At 41.4% G+C, this 17,086-nt stretch overlaps 1 protein-coding gene across 1 annotated transcript; it reads left to right on the top strand.

Moving 5' to 3' along the window:
- Positions 1-2,693: 2,693 nt before the first annotated feature.
- On the top strand, positions 2,694-17,029 carry CFAP92 (cilia and flagella associated protein 92 (putative)). Its single transcript, XM_072347447.1, has 17 exons — positions 2,694-3,002; positions 3,798-3,982; positions 4,185-4,389; positions 4,740-4,871; positions 5,276-5,357; positions 5,486-5,631; positions 6,793-6,882; positions 7,546-7,730; positions 8,256-9,142; positions 9,602-9,796; positions 10,897-11,188; positions 12,276-12,440; positions 13,167-13,379; positions 13,799-13,931; positions 14,886-15,067; positions 15,818-16,000; positions 16,747-17,029. The coding sequence occupies exons 1-16, from the start codon at positions 2,828-2,830 to the stop codon at positions 15,968-15,970; spliced, it is 3,420 nt and encodes a 1,139-aa protein (XP_072203548.1). The 5' UTR covers positions 2,694-2,827; the 3' UTR covers positions 15,971-16,000; positions 16,747-17,029.
- Positions 17,030-17,086: the final 57 nt, after the last annotated feature.

The following is a 17,086-nucleotide window of genomic DNA, read 5'->3' as shown; positions in this document are numbered from 1 at the left end:
ACAGTGCCATAATTTAAGCTTGTTTTGGTCTAGCTAGCTTCAATTGTAAAAATATTTGTCAGGTTGGAATAATTGCTTTAAAGCCCGACAGACTCCCTGCGAAGCTATAAAGATGTCAGCATAAATTTTCCTCCAGCACCAGTTTCCAGTTGGGTTTCTTGGTGGTATCTCTGGGTAGAGGAGGGGCATTGTTAGCAGCACTGGGGAACATTTGGGCCTTAATTGAATTTCTCATTGCCCATCTGCTATTCTTCTGTTTTAAAAGAACGGAGGGTGTAAACGGCTCAATGAATCTTTGGCTTTTTGTTTCACCACTGCATCAGCAAAATGAGTTTGTTAGAATGATGTCAACAGAGTTTCACCTCTGAAAGCAAGCAGACATTATTAGATAATATCTAATAATAAGGGCCAGAGAAATGCCCTTCCTGTAACCAGGGGTTTGAATTGATGTCAACGTTTTACTCGGTGCTCAAGGACTTTCTGTTTCCAGTTCTGATCGTGCACTTCAGCATGATAGGATGTGAGAGGAGTCCTAACTGCAGATAGGAGCTGATTGCAAAGCATGGTTTGGGTGGAATGACTGTTTCTGCAGCGCTGTGATAGTAGTCGAAAGTTAGAAGTATATTGAAATGCTGTGTTTGGAATTAACTGGAGATTTCTATTTTAAGAGGTTTATAGGTGCCACAAGCAGACTTAAGTCTGCCGACATCATTGGTGAAAAGCTATTCTAAATTGTATGAGGTAACAGTGGGATAAGGAATGGCATATAAACCGTGTTTACAGAGAAGAATGCTTTGCACCGAATTTAACTGTGCTCATACTTCATTTCACAGTTTATATATGCAGCAGGGCTGAGGATCAGCCCAGTGTGCTTTTGTGCCTCCTGCCCCAGGGTATCAGTAAGCCCAGCACTTGTGTGGGCTGTCATGGAGTCATGCTGCACACAGCCAGCACTGGTTGCCTGTGGAGCTGCTCATCTTGCAGCAGAAATCACTTCATTACTGTAAAAATAATTTTGTTTTGTCCAGACTTCCTCCTGCCAGGGAGAAAAGTGAACATTTAGTGCTTTTTCTGACCCATTCCAACAAAGTTGTACTGTGATACTATAGGTCATTTTGCAATTGTTTGGTGTTTATGGAACAGTTGTTTTTTACCAGGAACTTCAGAGATGAGCAAAAATAATATTAGTGATGTGATGTTGTTCTTGGCGTGTTCCTCCAATTTCTTCTAACTCCTAAAATGTTGGCGTTGGCGTCTTCTTTGTTTTGCTGTGTATTTGGAACAGCCCTGTGAACACAACACAGTACGAGAAAGAAGGAAACTGTAGTGAAATGGCCCTATCTGTTGTGTCGATCTGTTCCTGCTCACAGGTCTTTTTCATCTAATACAAGTGTGAGTAATTGTGATAATCTGTGTAATAAGATGTTCTGCATGTTCAGCTACATGTGAACAGGAAGGAGTTTCACTAATATAGGGAACCTCAGTGAGCTTCTGAACGTAAGAAAAATGTATATACTGCAAGTGGACAAGGACTGATGTCTGGAGACTCTTGTGTGGAGCTAATTGGAAGCCACTGAAGTTAATAAAAGATGTGAGGTACCTGACTGCAGTTTGCTTTTTGTCTGAGATAATACCATTGCTAATTACTTTCTGGTCATTCTCTTGGTGTAATCCACTTGGAAGAAGAAACAACATTACGTAGTTCTACAGAGGAAACAGCTGCAGCTCCCTGAGCAACCAGATGTGTTGGCATTTCTTAGCTATTCAGCATCTGGAGCAGTTTGAGGGATCTTCTACGTTAATTAAAGGAAAAAAAGTCTGCTGCTTTCAACTTTTATTTAGTGGTGCTCATGAGAGAAATGTTTCTATTTTATCAACGAATCTCAGGGTAAATGGAGGGGGGAAATTGCAGTAATTTGCTCTAGCATGAGTGAGACCAGAGCATGGCTTGTAGTGCTTCAGTCCTGGAGTCACTGCTGGCTTTGTGCTCCTGCAGCTAGTGAGTCAGTCTGTGGTTCTCATGGAGGCTGCAGGTAACAGAGATGTGATCTGAGCCTCTGCCATGAGCTTGTGAGTCCAGTTCAGAGTATGTATCTGAATTACTTCAGAAAAGTATTTTCCTCCTAAAATATCGATGCTGTCCTTATTTCTGCTGTAAATTAGATTGTACATTCTTAGAACACACATGCATTGTTTAGATACAGCCTATTTAGAGCACGTTTCCTCCTAGATATTCCTAAATATCAGATTACTGTTTTTACAGGTGAGGAGTGACAGTGACAGTAAGGAGCAGATGCAAGGACAGCAATGGAAGCTTCAGCATCAGCACTGAGACGGCTGACGAGGAATCCCTGGAGGATCAGGATCATTTACCAGCTGTAAGCTGGGTGTCTGAGCATGCAGTGCCCCGAAATGGCATTCAGTGCTTTTTGAGACTCTGCACTTTCACTAAGCCACAATGGAGCTTAGGACTCTTTTTTTCCTATTGAGTTCAGCATATCTTGAACTCCTTTCACAGTGGTACAGCTTTAGCAGAAAGAGAGGAAGATGCCCCTGTGCTCTGCATAAGCTGCAGCTCTGTTTGCTTGGACACAGCGTTGCTTGGACCCGGCCCGCGGTAACGAGGGCGACGGCCGCAGCGCACCGACCGTCCTCCTCCGCCCCCAGCGGGCCGTTGGCTCGGCCGTCGCGTGCGGAGGCTCGCGGGCAGGTGCCGGCATAACGGCAGGGCGAGGGCTGTCCGCGAGCAGTCTGTGAGCCGGCTGTGTGGCTGCGCAATGGCGGAGCAGGAGCGTAAGGATTAAAGAAGTCAGTGTGTGAGGAGGAGATGGAGGAAGGCGGCGGACCGGAGCTGGCGGAGCTGGGCACGGCCTGCGCTGAGAGCAGCTGCGGGAGCTCGGAACGGGGCAGCAGCCCTTCAGGAGACGAGAGGCAGCTGAGCAGCCCCCACGTGGTGCCCTGCGTGCTCACCGTGTCGCTCGCTATCCCCGCCTTGGCCACAAGTGAGTACTTGGCACAGGTTTGCCAAGAGAACCCTTTATTTATTGCTTTATGCACTCGTGTAGTGGAGTCTTCAGTGAGTGAAGGAGATGGTGTTAGAAAAGGTGTTAGTTGATTTAGATTTTTCTAGGTAGAAAAGCCTCCTGAACAAGGGGGCTATCTGTGTGACATGGGAGCCTTATATCATAGGATCATTGCAGCCAGTGCCTGAAAATCTCTCCCAACAGCCACTTGGCAGACAGTTGCTCAAGTTGGCAACTCAGCTGTTATTTATCAATCACTGCCTACTGGTGAAAATAAAGGTGTTTTTTGACATAAGTGCTCAGTTTGGTTAGTTAAAGGTAGGAGCATCACGTTAGGAGAAGCGAGCAGCTATTCAGGAGGAGAGGTGTGGATCTCCTGCAACACAGAGGCTTTGGGTGTAGCAGGAAGAAGTACAGGCTGTCTGCCCCTGGGTAGCTAGCTGTGCTTTATGCCTGTTGTCTGGGTGGCAGGACGTGTGCCTTGGGAGCTGCAGGCATGGGGTCATGCTTCAGGAAGAATAGGTGGGGGGAGGAGTTCCTGGTATTTTGTAGGCCCTTATTGCAGTTAAACCCTAATAAGAACTGTGTGGTTGGTCAAGCTCTGGGGTAAGGCTTTCATGTTCTGCAGTTGTTCATCATTTTTCTGCTGTCACTTTTAAACTCTTGTTTCCATTTGATCAATGCGGAGAGCATTTCCCATGAAGCTTTTGAGCATTTCCCATGAAGTATTTGATCATGTTTGACACTTCCAGATGATTCTCATATTTTCTCCAGAGCAAAAGCAGATGACAACCAATCCTCCTGATAGGCGAGGAAAGGGAGTTCCAGCTGATGAACTAAGAACGAAGCGTTGCTATCACATTGAGATTTTCCTCTTACCAGATGATCTCGAGCCTAGAAAAATGGATTTGGTGGTGTTTGGGACAGCTGCAAAGCTATTTGCAGAGTCTGCTTCCAAGGTAAAGGGTGTGTTAAGACTGGGTAATCCCAAACATCACATGTGGGATGCAGGAGGATGTTTACAGAGCGAATTGTTCTAGCTGTATGTTGTAACAACTGCTTAGCCCCTACTTGTGCACAAAGATTTGGAAACAAATAATTGAATTTAATTTCTTCTATTCTGATGAACTCCCATAAAGGCTTTCATCTTTGTTTTAATAGACTATTATGCCATGGCTTGAAAATGACCAGATGTGGATCTCGTGGAACCATAATACAAATGTCAATGTCACTGATGAATTTCTAATAAAATTAAGAGATCATAAAATAACTTTAAAACTTTGGGACACCAAGGACAAAGGCTTCTCAGACGCAAGGCTTAATAAACCTGATGGGTCTTCAACAGAAAGAGAAGCAGAGGCCATTGGTAAGTCTAATGCAAACAGGTATGTTATCAAATGTACCTTATAACTGTGACTGCATCTATTACTAAGTTACTGATGAGGTTATCTGATACTCCTATGTCATTCCCATTAAGATAATTCCAGCAGAAAAATCATAGAATCATAGAATGGCCTGGGTTGAAAAGGACCATAATGATCATATAGTTTCAACCCCCCTGCCACATGCAGGGCCGCCAACCGTTAGACCAGGCTGCCCAGAGCCACATACAGTCTGGCCTTGAATGCCTCCATGGATGGGGTATCCATAACCTCCCTGGGCAACCTGTTCCAGTGAAAATCAAGGTGCTTTCTTTTTTTTTCCTTCTCCTGGTAGGTGAAGTAGAACACACAGTGCAGCTGCAGAGAACATTGTTTGAAGGGAGTCAGCCAGCACCCAGCTGTACAAAAATTAGAGGGCCAAAGGAATCCAAGGCACAGAAAGAGTCTTCAGCCCTTCCAGTCAAAGGTACGGTATGACTGCTGGAAATGGTTTGTGGGCTGAAAGGGAGAGAAAAAGCATAACTGGCAATTTGAGTAATGGGCAAGCAGGAACAGGACTGAAGGACTCTTACAGGGAGAAGTATGAAAGCTTATTCCTGACATTGGCGGAATCCTGATTTTATGGAGTCCATGGTGTTGCTTTGTGCCAGCTGAGAAACTGCTGCAGAGCTGCAGGAGGTTAAAAAGTCTGGTGGTGTGTTCAGCTGAGGCAGCACTTGTTAAGCAAAGAAGGGAAAAAGTTCTCCATCTAGTGGCAGTGTTGTTTGTAGCCCCATCTTAAAAACTTGTTACAGATGCACTTTCTTGGTCTTATGAGACTTGTCAAAAGTTGACATAGCAACAGGTTTAGGACTTGTTTTGCTTCCACAGAAGAAACTGATCAGAGTGGACTTGGAACTTCTAGTTCTGATGTACTGCATCCTTCAAAGGCGGATGACTTCCTTACAGTAAGGTAATGATGCTACACTTCCTTTGGAAAGTGTTCATGTGCTAAAAACATAGTTGAAGATGAATATTTTGTAGTATCTGTGTTTCTTTTAAGCTTGTTATACTGTGGTCTTACTGTGTGATATTTGCAAGAAACAGAGGTGAGGGTGAGGGCCAACTTCTGAAACAGAAAGCAGATGCTGCTCCTTTGAATAATACAACTTCAGAAGAAACTGTGAAAACAACCAGCAATGTGGGAATTCCGATGCGTCAAACAGACAAGGCAGCTACCGTTACTGGTAAGTTCTGAATGGAATTACGGTATAAGGCTTATTAAAGCTAGATTTTAAAAGATAAGGGGTTCTGTTTGTGTATTATTTTTTGAAAAGATTTCAAGATTAGAGAAGTGTGTGTTACCAGATCTGCATATTTTAGTCTCTGCGTTTCTTCAGAAGCAAGTTTGCACTCTCTGTTTTCTTAGCCAGTAGAATAAAGCAGGGATTATGATGATCCTTTTCCACCACTTTAAGTGTTCCAGGGCTGAAATGATGGGTATTTGCAAGGACTATGAGTGTGCAATGATAAATTTTGTGAAACATTTAAAAATTAATGATGTAGCTGAAACAACTGTTACAACTGTGAGACTATCAGACTTGTTATTCCATTTTGCTTGTGTTGCTATTGCCACTAGAGGCCAGGTTTTCATCTGCAGTTTATAGTCCGTGTTTATTTCCAGTGCTTGTTCGTGCTATTAGATAAAGAAACACAGCCCCACTGACAGATATTTTGCTCTCTCGTCTGTAGCTTATGATTGACTAAGGCTCTGTGAAAGTTGATAACTACAGCAGCAATGAGTGCTATAGTAGATATCTAATCACCCATGGTAAATGTTATGCTTGTCTGACCAAAAAACTGGCATGGTGTCCCTAGGTTCCTGTTCACGTTACCACAGTACACTTTATAAAAAGGGCATTTGCTTATCAACAATCATCAATGAGCATGAATGATAACATTCAGTTGTAGTTAATTCAAACTGAGTGAATGCATCAGTATTGACAGCCAAATCCTTACCTGACAACTATTTTCTTGTTGGGCAGAGCGTCTGAAGGTAGGAATTACATTGGTGGAGGCTGGGACTAGTTCTACTTGTACTGTTTAGGTAAAGATTGAATGTGGGTGAAAGGAATGTTGGGAATAAGTACTCATCATCTGAATAAATTGTGGGTATTGGTTAGTTTGTGTTGATGATATCCTTGGGCTTTAAAGGAATGACAGTATTCCTGTTTTGTGGGCATGAATTTAAAAGCTGGAGGTTTCTGGAAATGGTGGATTACATGTCACTAAAGATATCGTATGTGCGACATAATACATATGTGAAAGGGAAGAGCTTTAAATCATTTCTTTAGTTGCAGTAAGATATTTCCTCTTCCTACTTGTCTAACCCTGCCTTCCATCTACAGGTGGAAGAGCTTCTGGTGCTAAAAAAGACATGGATACTACGAGGGCAAACGTTGCTTCGCTGCAGTTGGATCTCATGCCTCTCCTCTCAGGTATTATTCTGTAAGGAAGAGGCAGGGAGGGAGCAGCATGTTAGATGTACTGTGTGCTTCTGAAGTACCTGTGCTGGTGGGTCTGCCTGGTGGAAAACAAGCAGTTTAGTTCTAAGTTCTTATGTCTATTGAGACTGTGTTGGAAATAGGATATCAGTCAGAAGAAAGCAGATTAGTTGTGTGGATTTCTGTCTGTAACTAGATTAACATTATGCTGTCCTGTTTCTGTGTGTAGTGACTTGAATCTTTCTGTGCTCATTGACAGAATTGCCAAGATGTCATAGAGCATGAAATTCAGCTGCTGGCTGTATATAGCAGAATTTGCTATCCAAAAACATTTAAACGTGCTTCTGTACTTTTAACAGAGACTTTAATTATGTTGAAAAGTCTCTAAACAGTTTTAGTATTTATGTGAACTGCATATTTGCATATTCAAAGTGACAGAAAACTTCAGTGTGCTTTTAGCTGTTAGCCCGAGTGAGACTTCTGGCTGTGTTTTGGTTACTGTTTTCTTCCTCACTGCAAAAGGTAAATAATATATGAAGCAATTATTGTTAGTTTTATTTCAATACAAATTCAGTGGAGGTTTTTAACTAATTTAATCAAATAGTGATGCCTCGATGAGACAACTCCTCTAACAGTCTTTCATCTTGTTTTTTAAAGGAGAAAATTCAGTGATCAGTCGACTGGAAGAAAACAGTCCTGTTCTTTTAGATGCTTATGTGTCTTTCACTGTAGAAACACCTCTTCTGTCTGAGAGACAAAGACGTGAATTAAATCCACTGGTTATTAAGATTTATTCAGCTACCAGCCTCCCAAACACACCTGTACCAATAGAAGTGCTACAGGTAATGCATGCTCCTTTCTGAAGGAATTCCCTTGGTACAATGAAGTAATGTTGCCTTAAAATATAGGCATGGTTTTAAAAAGAAGTTCCCTTGTTGGTGGGTATTTGGCTAACATTTCCTGAAGGAGGCGTCTCCAGAGCAGTGCTTATAGGCCTTGAATCTTACAGATATATGAAGATTAAAAAAAATAGACATCAGGGAGTCATTGCAGTGCCCTGCCTGCATGCGTCTTTAATAATCTAGAAAGAAGAGATGTGGTTTTTAAATTCTTTTTTAATTTTCTTTAATACTTATGGAAAATCAACAAATTTGAGGACAGACAAATGAAGGGGACAGTGACTCCCTGAAACCCAGGATCCAGGCATGCAGAATGGCCTCCTTGTTGCCTTGAAAGACATAGCTTGTACCATGAAGTACATCCACTTTTTACCCCCTACAGTAAAAGCCAATTATTCTGTGATATGAAAAATGAATAGGGAAGAAATGAACACTTCAATGATCTGTTTCTCTCTTTATTTTTTTTAGAGGCTGTGTGTTCCTACCTACTGCAAATACAAATTCCACAATTTTCCAGCTCATCAGACTCACGGACAAATCCACGGGACTCATGTCTACTTTAAGGATGTTAATGTATTTCTAACAGGAAGAATGAAACCTGGGGAACTGCAGAGGTGTCTTAGAGGGCCACCTCTGGAGATTGAAGTTCATGATCGGGATAGGAAGATTGAAGACGACAAAAAAAAGTCGTATTTATTTGGGGAGGATCGAGCTGATGAAAACTTAGGAGAGGTGAGGGCCCCAACTTGCAGATCTGGTATCTGTAATTCTTTTACAGAGGATGAAGTGTGGCATCCACACGGGGTAGCCAAAGTCAGTCTAACTGATCTATTGTTGGGTAAAAAGTACTTGACTATTAGTGCACCCATTCGTAGCTGTTCAACTCCAAATACAGTTGCTTTCAATAAAAAGAATAAAAGAAAGAAGATAGGGGAGAAGTATCCACAGATTCTATTACCTATGGGACATTATCTACAATCAGACTCGCTTTTGAAATTAAGAGTGGAAATAGCAGTGCCTTTGAGAATGCATCCAGAAACTGACGATGCTCAAGTGACAGATAGCCCATACGGTTATATAATCTACATTTTTGACTACAGAAATTCATCTTTACTACACGATTTGGTGGAAGAGATTACAGAAATGAATGCTAAAGCCCTTCAGCTGGACTGTTATCCTCCAGACTTAATCAGGATGTCTCTTGCTACCTTAAAACTGCAAAGCACACTTGAGAAGGTTTCTGAGTTAGATATTGTTACTGGCTTTCACTTACTGGATGGAGCTATTCATCTCTTTGTCTTGGAGGGATTAAAAGACAAAGCCATCAAGAGACTCTGGGATAAGCACTTTGAAAGGTAAGAGTGAAGTTTTTTATCAATTATTGCCATAGGCAGCTGGAAGTTGTTGCTTCTGAAGTCATCTCTTGTTGGAGCTAACCTGCAACTGCAATTGGAGGTTTGTTTTACTGCTGCACTATGGATTTTTGTATTTTAGCAGAGATATTCAGAGAGAGTTCTTGAGTAGGGCTGTTAATATAGATAAAACTGAGGTGAGCTTCTTTTGAGGCAACTGCAGTGTGGTTTAAAAAGAAAATCTGTTCAACTCATTCATGACATAAAGGGTTAGGGAAAAAAGTAGGAAAAAGTTAATCACTTTTTCAGAACAGTTCACGTGAAAGCTGTAGAATAAGACACTCCATTTAAAGGACAAAAGGCAGTTGGTTTCATGAGAGACAGTAATTGTTTGGCAGAGCTGGGGATACCTGAGATATGGGCTGATGGTTTTGACCCTGTCATTGCTGTGCTCTGTTACAGAACTTACAGGCATGAAGATGGACAACTGGAAATACTATATAATTCACAAATGTCTTTCAGTCAGCGCCTCTATACAGACCTGGAAGCAATCTTCTATCATTTCCACCTCTGCAAGCCCCTCTTCAGTATAGTGAAACAACCTCTGCTTTATGTCAGGGGAGCAGTTTCTTGGGCATGTTTCCAAGCCTTGTCCAGGTATGACTCTTCTAGATTTGTAGTCAAGAAGTTCAGAAATATCATGAAGGAAGAGTGAATATTTGATTCTGAAAGCAATATTCTTTCATCTTTTCCATGATGAAAGCAATCTGTGGGCATGATGAGTGGTTCAGATTACAGGCGAGCATGTTTTACTAATGACTGATGTAACAGTAACTGGATATTAGTGAGCTCACTTCTGAGGGCAGAAATTCATACATTTTTATTTTAAAGAAGAGCGTCTGTGGGATAGCATATTGGAATGTGCCTGAATGTAATACAGATAGAAGAAAGAGAATTCTGGTGTCAGAAGCATCAGCTTAGAAGGATTTAATTCTCTGCTCTGTTCTATATCACATCTCTAAGAGAAGTGAGTAAAGGAGTACTTGATAGAATCAGAAAGTCACTTGAACTTTTATAAGCAGTTTTCCTGAGGTAACGATAGTAAGGAAGGGCTCTGTGTGAGTTGAGGAGACACACTTTCCTTTCCATAGCTTTTTCTTTTAAGTTCTGCTGTAGGATTTACTGCTGAGTCTGTCGCTTTGCTTGCTTTGTTTGCATGCAACAGCTGTTAGCCTTTAAGCATCCAGGCATCTTCTGAGGGGGATGAAAAAAGAAGTGGATAAAGTTGCACTTTATATCACTTATGCAACTATGAAAAATATTCTGTTTATGTCTTTGTGTATTTGCCACAAGTAGCTCATAGGATGAAAGCTGATCAGAACAAGAAGTAAAATAAAAGTGAAGCAGAGGTGATTTTAGTAAAGTTTGGCATGAATATGAGTCATGCACTAGAACCAGTGTGAATGAAGGAAGTTTGCTTTATTGGTCCACCAGCCAGAAAACAGGAACTTGTCAGCTAATAATTAATCTTACAGTTAATTCTAATGACAATGACATTCCTAGGCTATACCTAATAGTTTTAATGATCTGCTGTTCTTCTGTATCACTGCCAAATAGTTGCAAATCTGAGCTGACCTGAACTTCTTAATAAATAGGTAGTTAAAGTTGCGCAGCTTTTTCCCCAGTAATTTTAGTGGTAATGCTTTGATTGCCATAAAGCTGTTGTAAACTAATAATGTGTTGATGTTTGTTTATAGGCTCAGTTACCTCTGTCACAGTAAGAGACTGAGGGATGTTATTCAGGGAGATCTGCTGCCCTCGGCAGAAATGATCACAGCATTGAGCCAAAAGTATGGAGTTCCATTAACTGACGAGGATCTCTTCACTCAGAAACCTTCTTTACTTTCATTGTCCTCTGATGATGCACCACAAGGCAAAGTTAGCAGAGAGAAAAAGGCAGGATATTCTTTATTAGATCACTACAATGAAAAATACATGCAGTGGAAGAAAGAAATAGACAAAAAATCTTTCAAGAGAAACCATATTAGGGTGAGTTGTTTGTTATGTGAAAGAGGCAAACCTAATAACTGGGACATTTCTTATCCTGATTAACATCCCCTTCTCTTGAAATGTTAGGAAAGCTTTTAAGTCTAATGTATTTGTAGGTACTGTACAAGCATTCCTAAAGCGAAGGGTAGTTTTATGTTGCAGAGGCAACTGTTTCTTAAGGGGGAAAATGCAGTTGTACTGCGTGCAAGTAAGTAGAGGAGGTGCTGTGTTAAAGGATTTGCCAATTTCTTCTTGGGGTTGATTCCTATTTTTGTGTAGGGTCAGTTTTTAGTTTATTAGAAGTTTGCAGTCTTCTGGGTGTACGTGCTTTAACCAGTTCTTCTTTTATAAATGCTCTGAATCGAGAGGACAACAGAGAGACTGAAATCCCTACAGGTTTGATTGAAATATATGTATCTTTTGAGCTGAAATGCTTGAATGTATTAGGGAGCTTTTAAACGTTGTCAAAAGTTAGTGATATCCAGAATGCAGTGTTAGTCTTTTGCTGCAGTAACCTGCTGTGGCATGGTCTGAATTCAAAGCCTTATTTACAATAAATAAAGTTCAATAGTGTTGGCAAGTGAATTGAAAGATGTGAGGGTTTAATTACACCGTGTCAGCAGAGAAATGTGAGGAGCCGTAATGAGTATTGGTACTCACATATGTAACTGTCATTGCTGGGGTTTTAATGGAGCGATGTAAATGAAAAAACTTATTTCACTTGATGAAGACCAGCATCAGCTCTCCAGAACAGTGATTCGTGTCTGTAAGCAGAAGTCATTCTCTGCTGAGTCTTCTCTCCAGTGCACTGCCTTTAGTGCCACAGTGTGTCATATGCAAGGACGAAATGAGGCGCTAAGCTGTACGAAATAAAAGGGTGCTCTTTCTTTTTAATACAGTCTTCTTGAGGAGAATTTTATTAATGAAGAACTGTTGTGCACCTTGTATATAAATACTTATTTCTTGCTACTTGAGCATCTTCTAAAAGCTTTTTAATGTTTTCAGTATCGTTCGCTTGTTGGGAATATTTTTGTAGCACTCTCAGTTCCCGATTCAGACGGAATTCACACAGAGTCTCTCTTTGCAGGCTAACATCGATGCTGTGTGCCAGCTTAAAGGAAAGGTGGAAAAGCTGAAGTTTGAAGCTTTCAGGGTTTTTCCTGCTGATGGCAAATCTGTTTATAACTATAGCTGCCAGAGCCTGAATTCTGCAGAACTTGCAAAGAAGCTTCTTTGTCAGGAAATGGCAAAGGTAAACTGAGGTACAGAAATGGAAGACCTTGGGTTGCTGTACGGAGGGCAAAAAGAAGAGAAGAAATTAGCTAGGCCCACAAGACTTCCATGTTAGTACATAGGATTGGGAGTCGGTACCCAAGAAGTGGCGCTCCTTCTTGCGGTGTAAAATTCCGTTCTTCCTGCTGTCCATTGTAGCCAGGCTGCCTCTTCTTCATGACTTGGGCTCTGAGTTTGACTGTACACTTTGGTAACCTGGAGGTCACAATTCTGAGTTCCATGCATCTGTAAGCAGTGAAATTTGAGGGGCTGCAATGCTGATGTGGTATGAAATGATTTGAAGGTGTTTGAGAACATACTTTAAGAATAACTTTTATCTGCTGTTCTCAGAATTGCTGGCTTCAATCTCGATAACAAATGCTATTCTATCCACTGGAGGAAATTATTGTAGCGCTGTGAGATGTGTTGATGGCACCCATGAACACAATATAGCCTGAAGTTACCTTTTTATAACCAAAAGTACACGATATTAAAGATATTCATTCCATCCTTGGATCATAAAGTAATGAAATTCAAAAACCAATTTTTGATTACTTAATGACACTTCTTTTCTCTGTATAATTTTTATCTCCAATTCCTTCAAGCCTTAAGTAAAGAAATGTTCCTGGTTCTGTACTTTTGATTGTTTTCTTCTCCCAGCAAAAAGGGAAGTTCACATTATTATTATTGCTATTATTTTTTGCAGAAGCCAAAAACAAGATTCATTTATAGTCACAAGTATCTTTCAGCCATGTTTGACCCAGTTGACGTGGTTGCTGCCCGTAAGGAGTCCTTTGCAAAATCCAAGAGCAGGTGGCTGTCACCAGATGGAATTGTATTTCTTGGATTTAAGAGCAGCATTGAAAGCAACCTGCACCCTCGGATGCCTGACGAGGCGCGTGTGGAGGAGTTACGAGAGGTAACGGAGTACTTAAATGAGACAAGAGAACAGAAGCATTTTAGTAGACTAGAAAGAGGATGACTGTGAGTGTTTGGAGCTCTGTCTTGTGGGGTCCAGCCCAGACAAGCTCTTCTGAGGATCCGTCTGTATTAGCAATTGGTGTAAATCAGAGCATAGCTCACCCAGGCCTTCCTGTATTTTTCCAGGTTCCCTCACTAGTTATTTTTCCTCCATCTTTTATTTGTGGTTTGTAGTACAGTAGATTAACTGTTCAAGAGTAACAGAAGCAAGTTTGTACAGTATCATTTCTGTTGCCTTTTGTTGAAGATAATGGAGAGGAGGAGAGCTAAGCAGTACAGGATGAAGAACTTGACAAGCTGAAAAAGGGGCAGCAAAAGGAATAGCAGGCTTCTTAAAGGGGTTCAAATTCAATTTAGAAATGGCAGGAGAATGCTCTGCATGCCAACATGGAGCTGCCACGAGGCAGATGGAGCTGGGACAAACGACACGTTGACTTCGAGCTCTACAAGAAGCCACCTGAACTCCCTGTGGCAACAGCCTCACTGACAGGTAGGTTGTTGTTAATTAGCTACCAACAAGGCTTTTAACTTGATGCTCTGATATACAGTCCTGAAGCTTGCTCAGTTCTGCCGTCAAGGGAAGGGAGTGTAAATGTAAAGAGGTTTATCATACAAAGCATTAGGGGATGTAAGAAAGACCTTGACCTTGCTCCAGTTTTACCCCTCCACTTCCTTAACTTCTTAGCTTTAGTTTCTTTGTGTGCAGTATGACAGGAAGGCATAGAGCCTTCTTGACTTACTCTTCTGTAAAGCTATCCCTGCTGGCTGCCTGCTCGTCCTTTATATGGATTGGTAGCAATCAATCAGCTTTTGTTGCTGTGAGGTCAGACTGCAAGCAATACCAGCAAATGAATTCAGAAGGGGCCCAAGATGAGCCAGTTAAATCCATGTGCTGTTATCACAGCAGCCCATAATGTGCCTCAGTGAGGCAGTCAGTGTGTGTATCCCCATGTTTTCCTACAATGAAAGAAAAAGTTGCATTTAATTATTTTGAGAAGTTTGCTGTGTGTTTCTGTTTGCTCAGAACCCAGCGGAACTCGCTGCAATGTTGAAGAGCAGAAAATAACACATTTCTCATGATCAGTACTATTGTTTTTTTACAACTTCTCTGCTGGCAGATTGCCCTTTGAATTGCAAAACACGTGAGTAGTGCAGCTTTTCTCCATTGCTTCACACAGAGAAATGCTTCTGGAAGTCAACAGGATTAATTCATGCATTCATGGAATCTACAGGACTCTGAGTTGTCTTTGCTGTGATGCACCAGCCATTATTGTAGTACCAATATGGTTTGTTCGCTTTGCTTCTTTATGGGAAAGGATGTTTGCTGCCATAGCAGGCGTTTAGCATCCCTTTTCCAAGTCAAAAAAAAAAGTCCCATCTAAAACCATCTGCTCTTTGTGTCTTTGTTTTTTTTCTCTTTTCAATCTGTTTTGGCCACGTGAAGATGATGCTCATTTTGTGCAAAATGCAGTTGATGACACTGAGCTGAAAGTTCCCTGGTGCTCCGCAGCAGCTGAGTTGCACACATGTGGGCCAGGAGCCAGGACTCAGCTACAGAAGCCCCAAGGACTTGTGAAAGATGAGCCTCTGAAATTGTCACTCAGGAAGCCAGGACTAGTTTTGAAGGTAAGGGTTAACTAACTAACTGCTATCTCTGGGTACTGATCTTGGCACCCACCTTTGTACAGCAACACCAGCCTTGTACTTTATGGCAGGCAGATAATGACACTTAATGGAGCACAACACTTACTAAAGTAAAAATATGTGGTAAATTGATGCTCGAGTTTATGAAAGTCTAAAAAAAAAAATCATTTTTGGCACAAAATTATTGTTAGTGTTTATTATTTATTTCCTTGCTTGTGGCCAGAGACAGAGGAGTATGGGTGAGGATTTCAGTTAACTGACTTGCCTGTCAGCATACAAGGGGTGAGAAAGGAAGAATGATTTTTGGCCAGCTGTCTTAGCAGCTTTAAAAGGGGTTGAATTGTCCCCTGTTGAAATCTGGGGGTTAAGACTGGTATTGGCTGCATGCGAAGTGTCTAACCCTGTGCTCTATGGCATTTCTGAGCATTGAAAATAATAATATTAAATAATATAATAATATTAACTTATTATATAACTTATAGCTTGCACTTGGTGTGTTCTACTTGACTATCAGACTTCACTTGAGGTACAGCAGTCTCTTAAACATATTTCAAGTCTTCCTGCTGAAGCCCTGAGGGATATTTGTGTCTTGTGTCGCAAACTTGTTGCCTCATTTGTGAGTGTGCAGTACCTCCCCAGTAGTCTGCTTTGTGAGAAACAAGCATGGAGGTAGAGGGCAAGAAGGAAGAGGGGAGAGGCTTTTCCAGAACGAAGCCTGTCTTGTTGTCCTAGCCTATCCCAGCCCCACCAGCTTTGGACTCTCAGAACAGCTCAGATGTCCTGCCAGGAAAGAAAAGTGTCTGTAGTGACTTTGTACCAGGCCTGCAAGACCGCCACAGCCCGAAGTGGAAGAAGGACGTTATCCCGTCACAGCAGAGAGCATAAGGCTGAAAAACTCAAGGCAGAGATTTCAAGGTAACCTAATGGCTGGAAATAACTGCCAGAAGTATTTATATGGTATGCATCAGGAGTTACAGTGTGCAGGTGTTGTACTAATGAATTACAGAACCATTAGAGGCACTGCCACTTCAGCTGTATGTTTCATCTTATGTTGAAGGATTTAATCTGCTGCCTTTCTGATGCAAGAAATAGACAAATTATTATGCTGTTACTGCAGAACAGTTTTACCTTTACAGTTTTCTTCAGATTCCTTTAAATGTCCTGATGTTGGAACTTCCTAAACTACATGAGACACCACAGCTAGCAGGAGCAAGAAACTTTAAGTTTCCATCTCACCTGCAGTATGGAATGTGAAGTGGCTTAATAGATGTACTGTTTTTTATTGTGGGAGTTGATTTCTGCTCTTAAGTTCACAGTCAGTCAGAGCTACTGATGTTTCATTTCCTTGTTCAGTCTGTGCAGAAGTTACTCTTCCAGACTGCCACACTTGCCCCAAGTCATGCTTAACGAGGTCAGATTTCAGCCTGTTCAATTTGTGAAATGATTCCTTAGCTGTTATGTCTAACCTGATATTCCAGCTGGTTGAATGGTCAACTTAAAAGTTGAGTAACAAGAATGAAGTCATGTGGTCATCACAAGCTCATTTAAGACAGTAGCAATTAGTAAACCTCTTAATATTATGGTGTTGCAATTATTCTTTTAGAAAGTTGTGCACTGAGGAGATGCAGCTTAATCTCAGAGCACTTCTTTTCTCATTCCAGTTTGGCTCTAAACAATCAGTTTACAAGAGTGAGCAAGCAGCAAGCAGACACACTGCTACCTGTACACAACAGGAAGACCCTCTCCAGGATGATATTCTGGACACAGGTAACTCAGCTGGTACCAGAGAACATGTCACAGGACAGAAGTGCTGTGCTGAGCTGAGGGGAAACTGAATTATATTTGGGGTTACCAAGAGAATAAAAGAAAAATGTGTAACTTGTCACCAGATCTGAATAATGTTCATGAAATATCTGTTGTCTGAGACATCAAGGCAATGACAGCTGTGGTGGGCTCTACTGACCACAGCACTTCAAACAAGATCACCGCCTGAGGTGCCTT

Source organism: Excalfactoria chinensis, chromosome 12 (assembly GCF_039878825.1).
Source record: "Excalfactoria chinensis isolate bCotChi1 chromosome 12, bCotChi1.hap2, whole genome shotgun sequence".
In the NCBI taxonomy this organism is placed as follows: domain Eukaryota; kingdom Metazoa; phylum Chordata; class Aves; order Galliformes; family Phasianidae; genus Excalfactoria; species Excalfactoria chinensis.
The sequence above is the reverse complement of the archived record's forward strand: the minus strand, read 5'-3'. Positions and strand labels throughout refer to the sequence as shown.

Coding starts and splice junctions, on each gene's coding strand:
- CFAP92 (XM_072347447.1), top strand. CDS start 2,828: ATGGAGGAAGGCGGCGGACCGGAGCTGGCGGAGCTGGGCACGGCCTGC. Junction 6,883..7,545: donor TCTCATGCCTCTCCTCTCAG/GTATTATTCTGT, acceptor TGTTTTTTAAAG/GAGAAAATTCAGTGATCAGT. Junction 9,143..9,601: donor TGGGATAAGCACTTTGAAAG/GTAAGAGTGAAG, acceptor GCTCTGTTACAG/AACTTACAGGCATGAAGATG.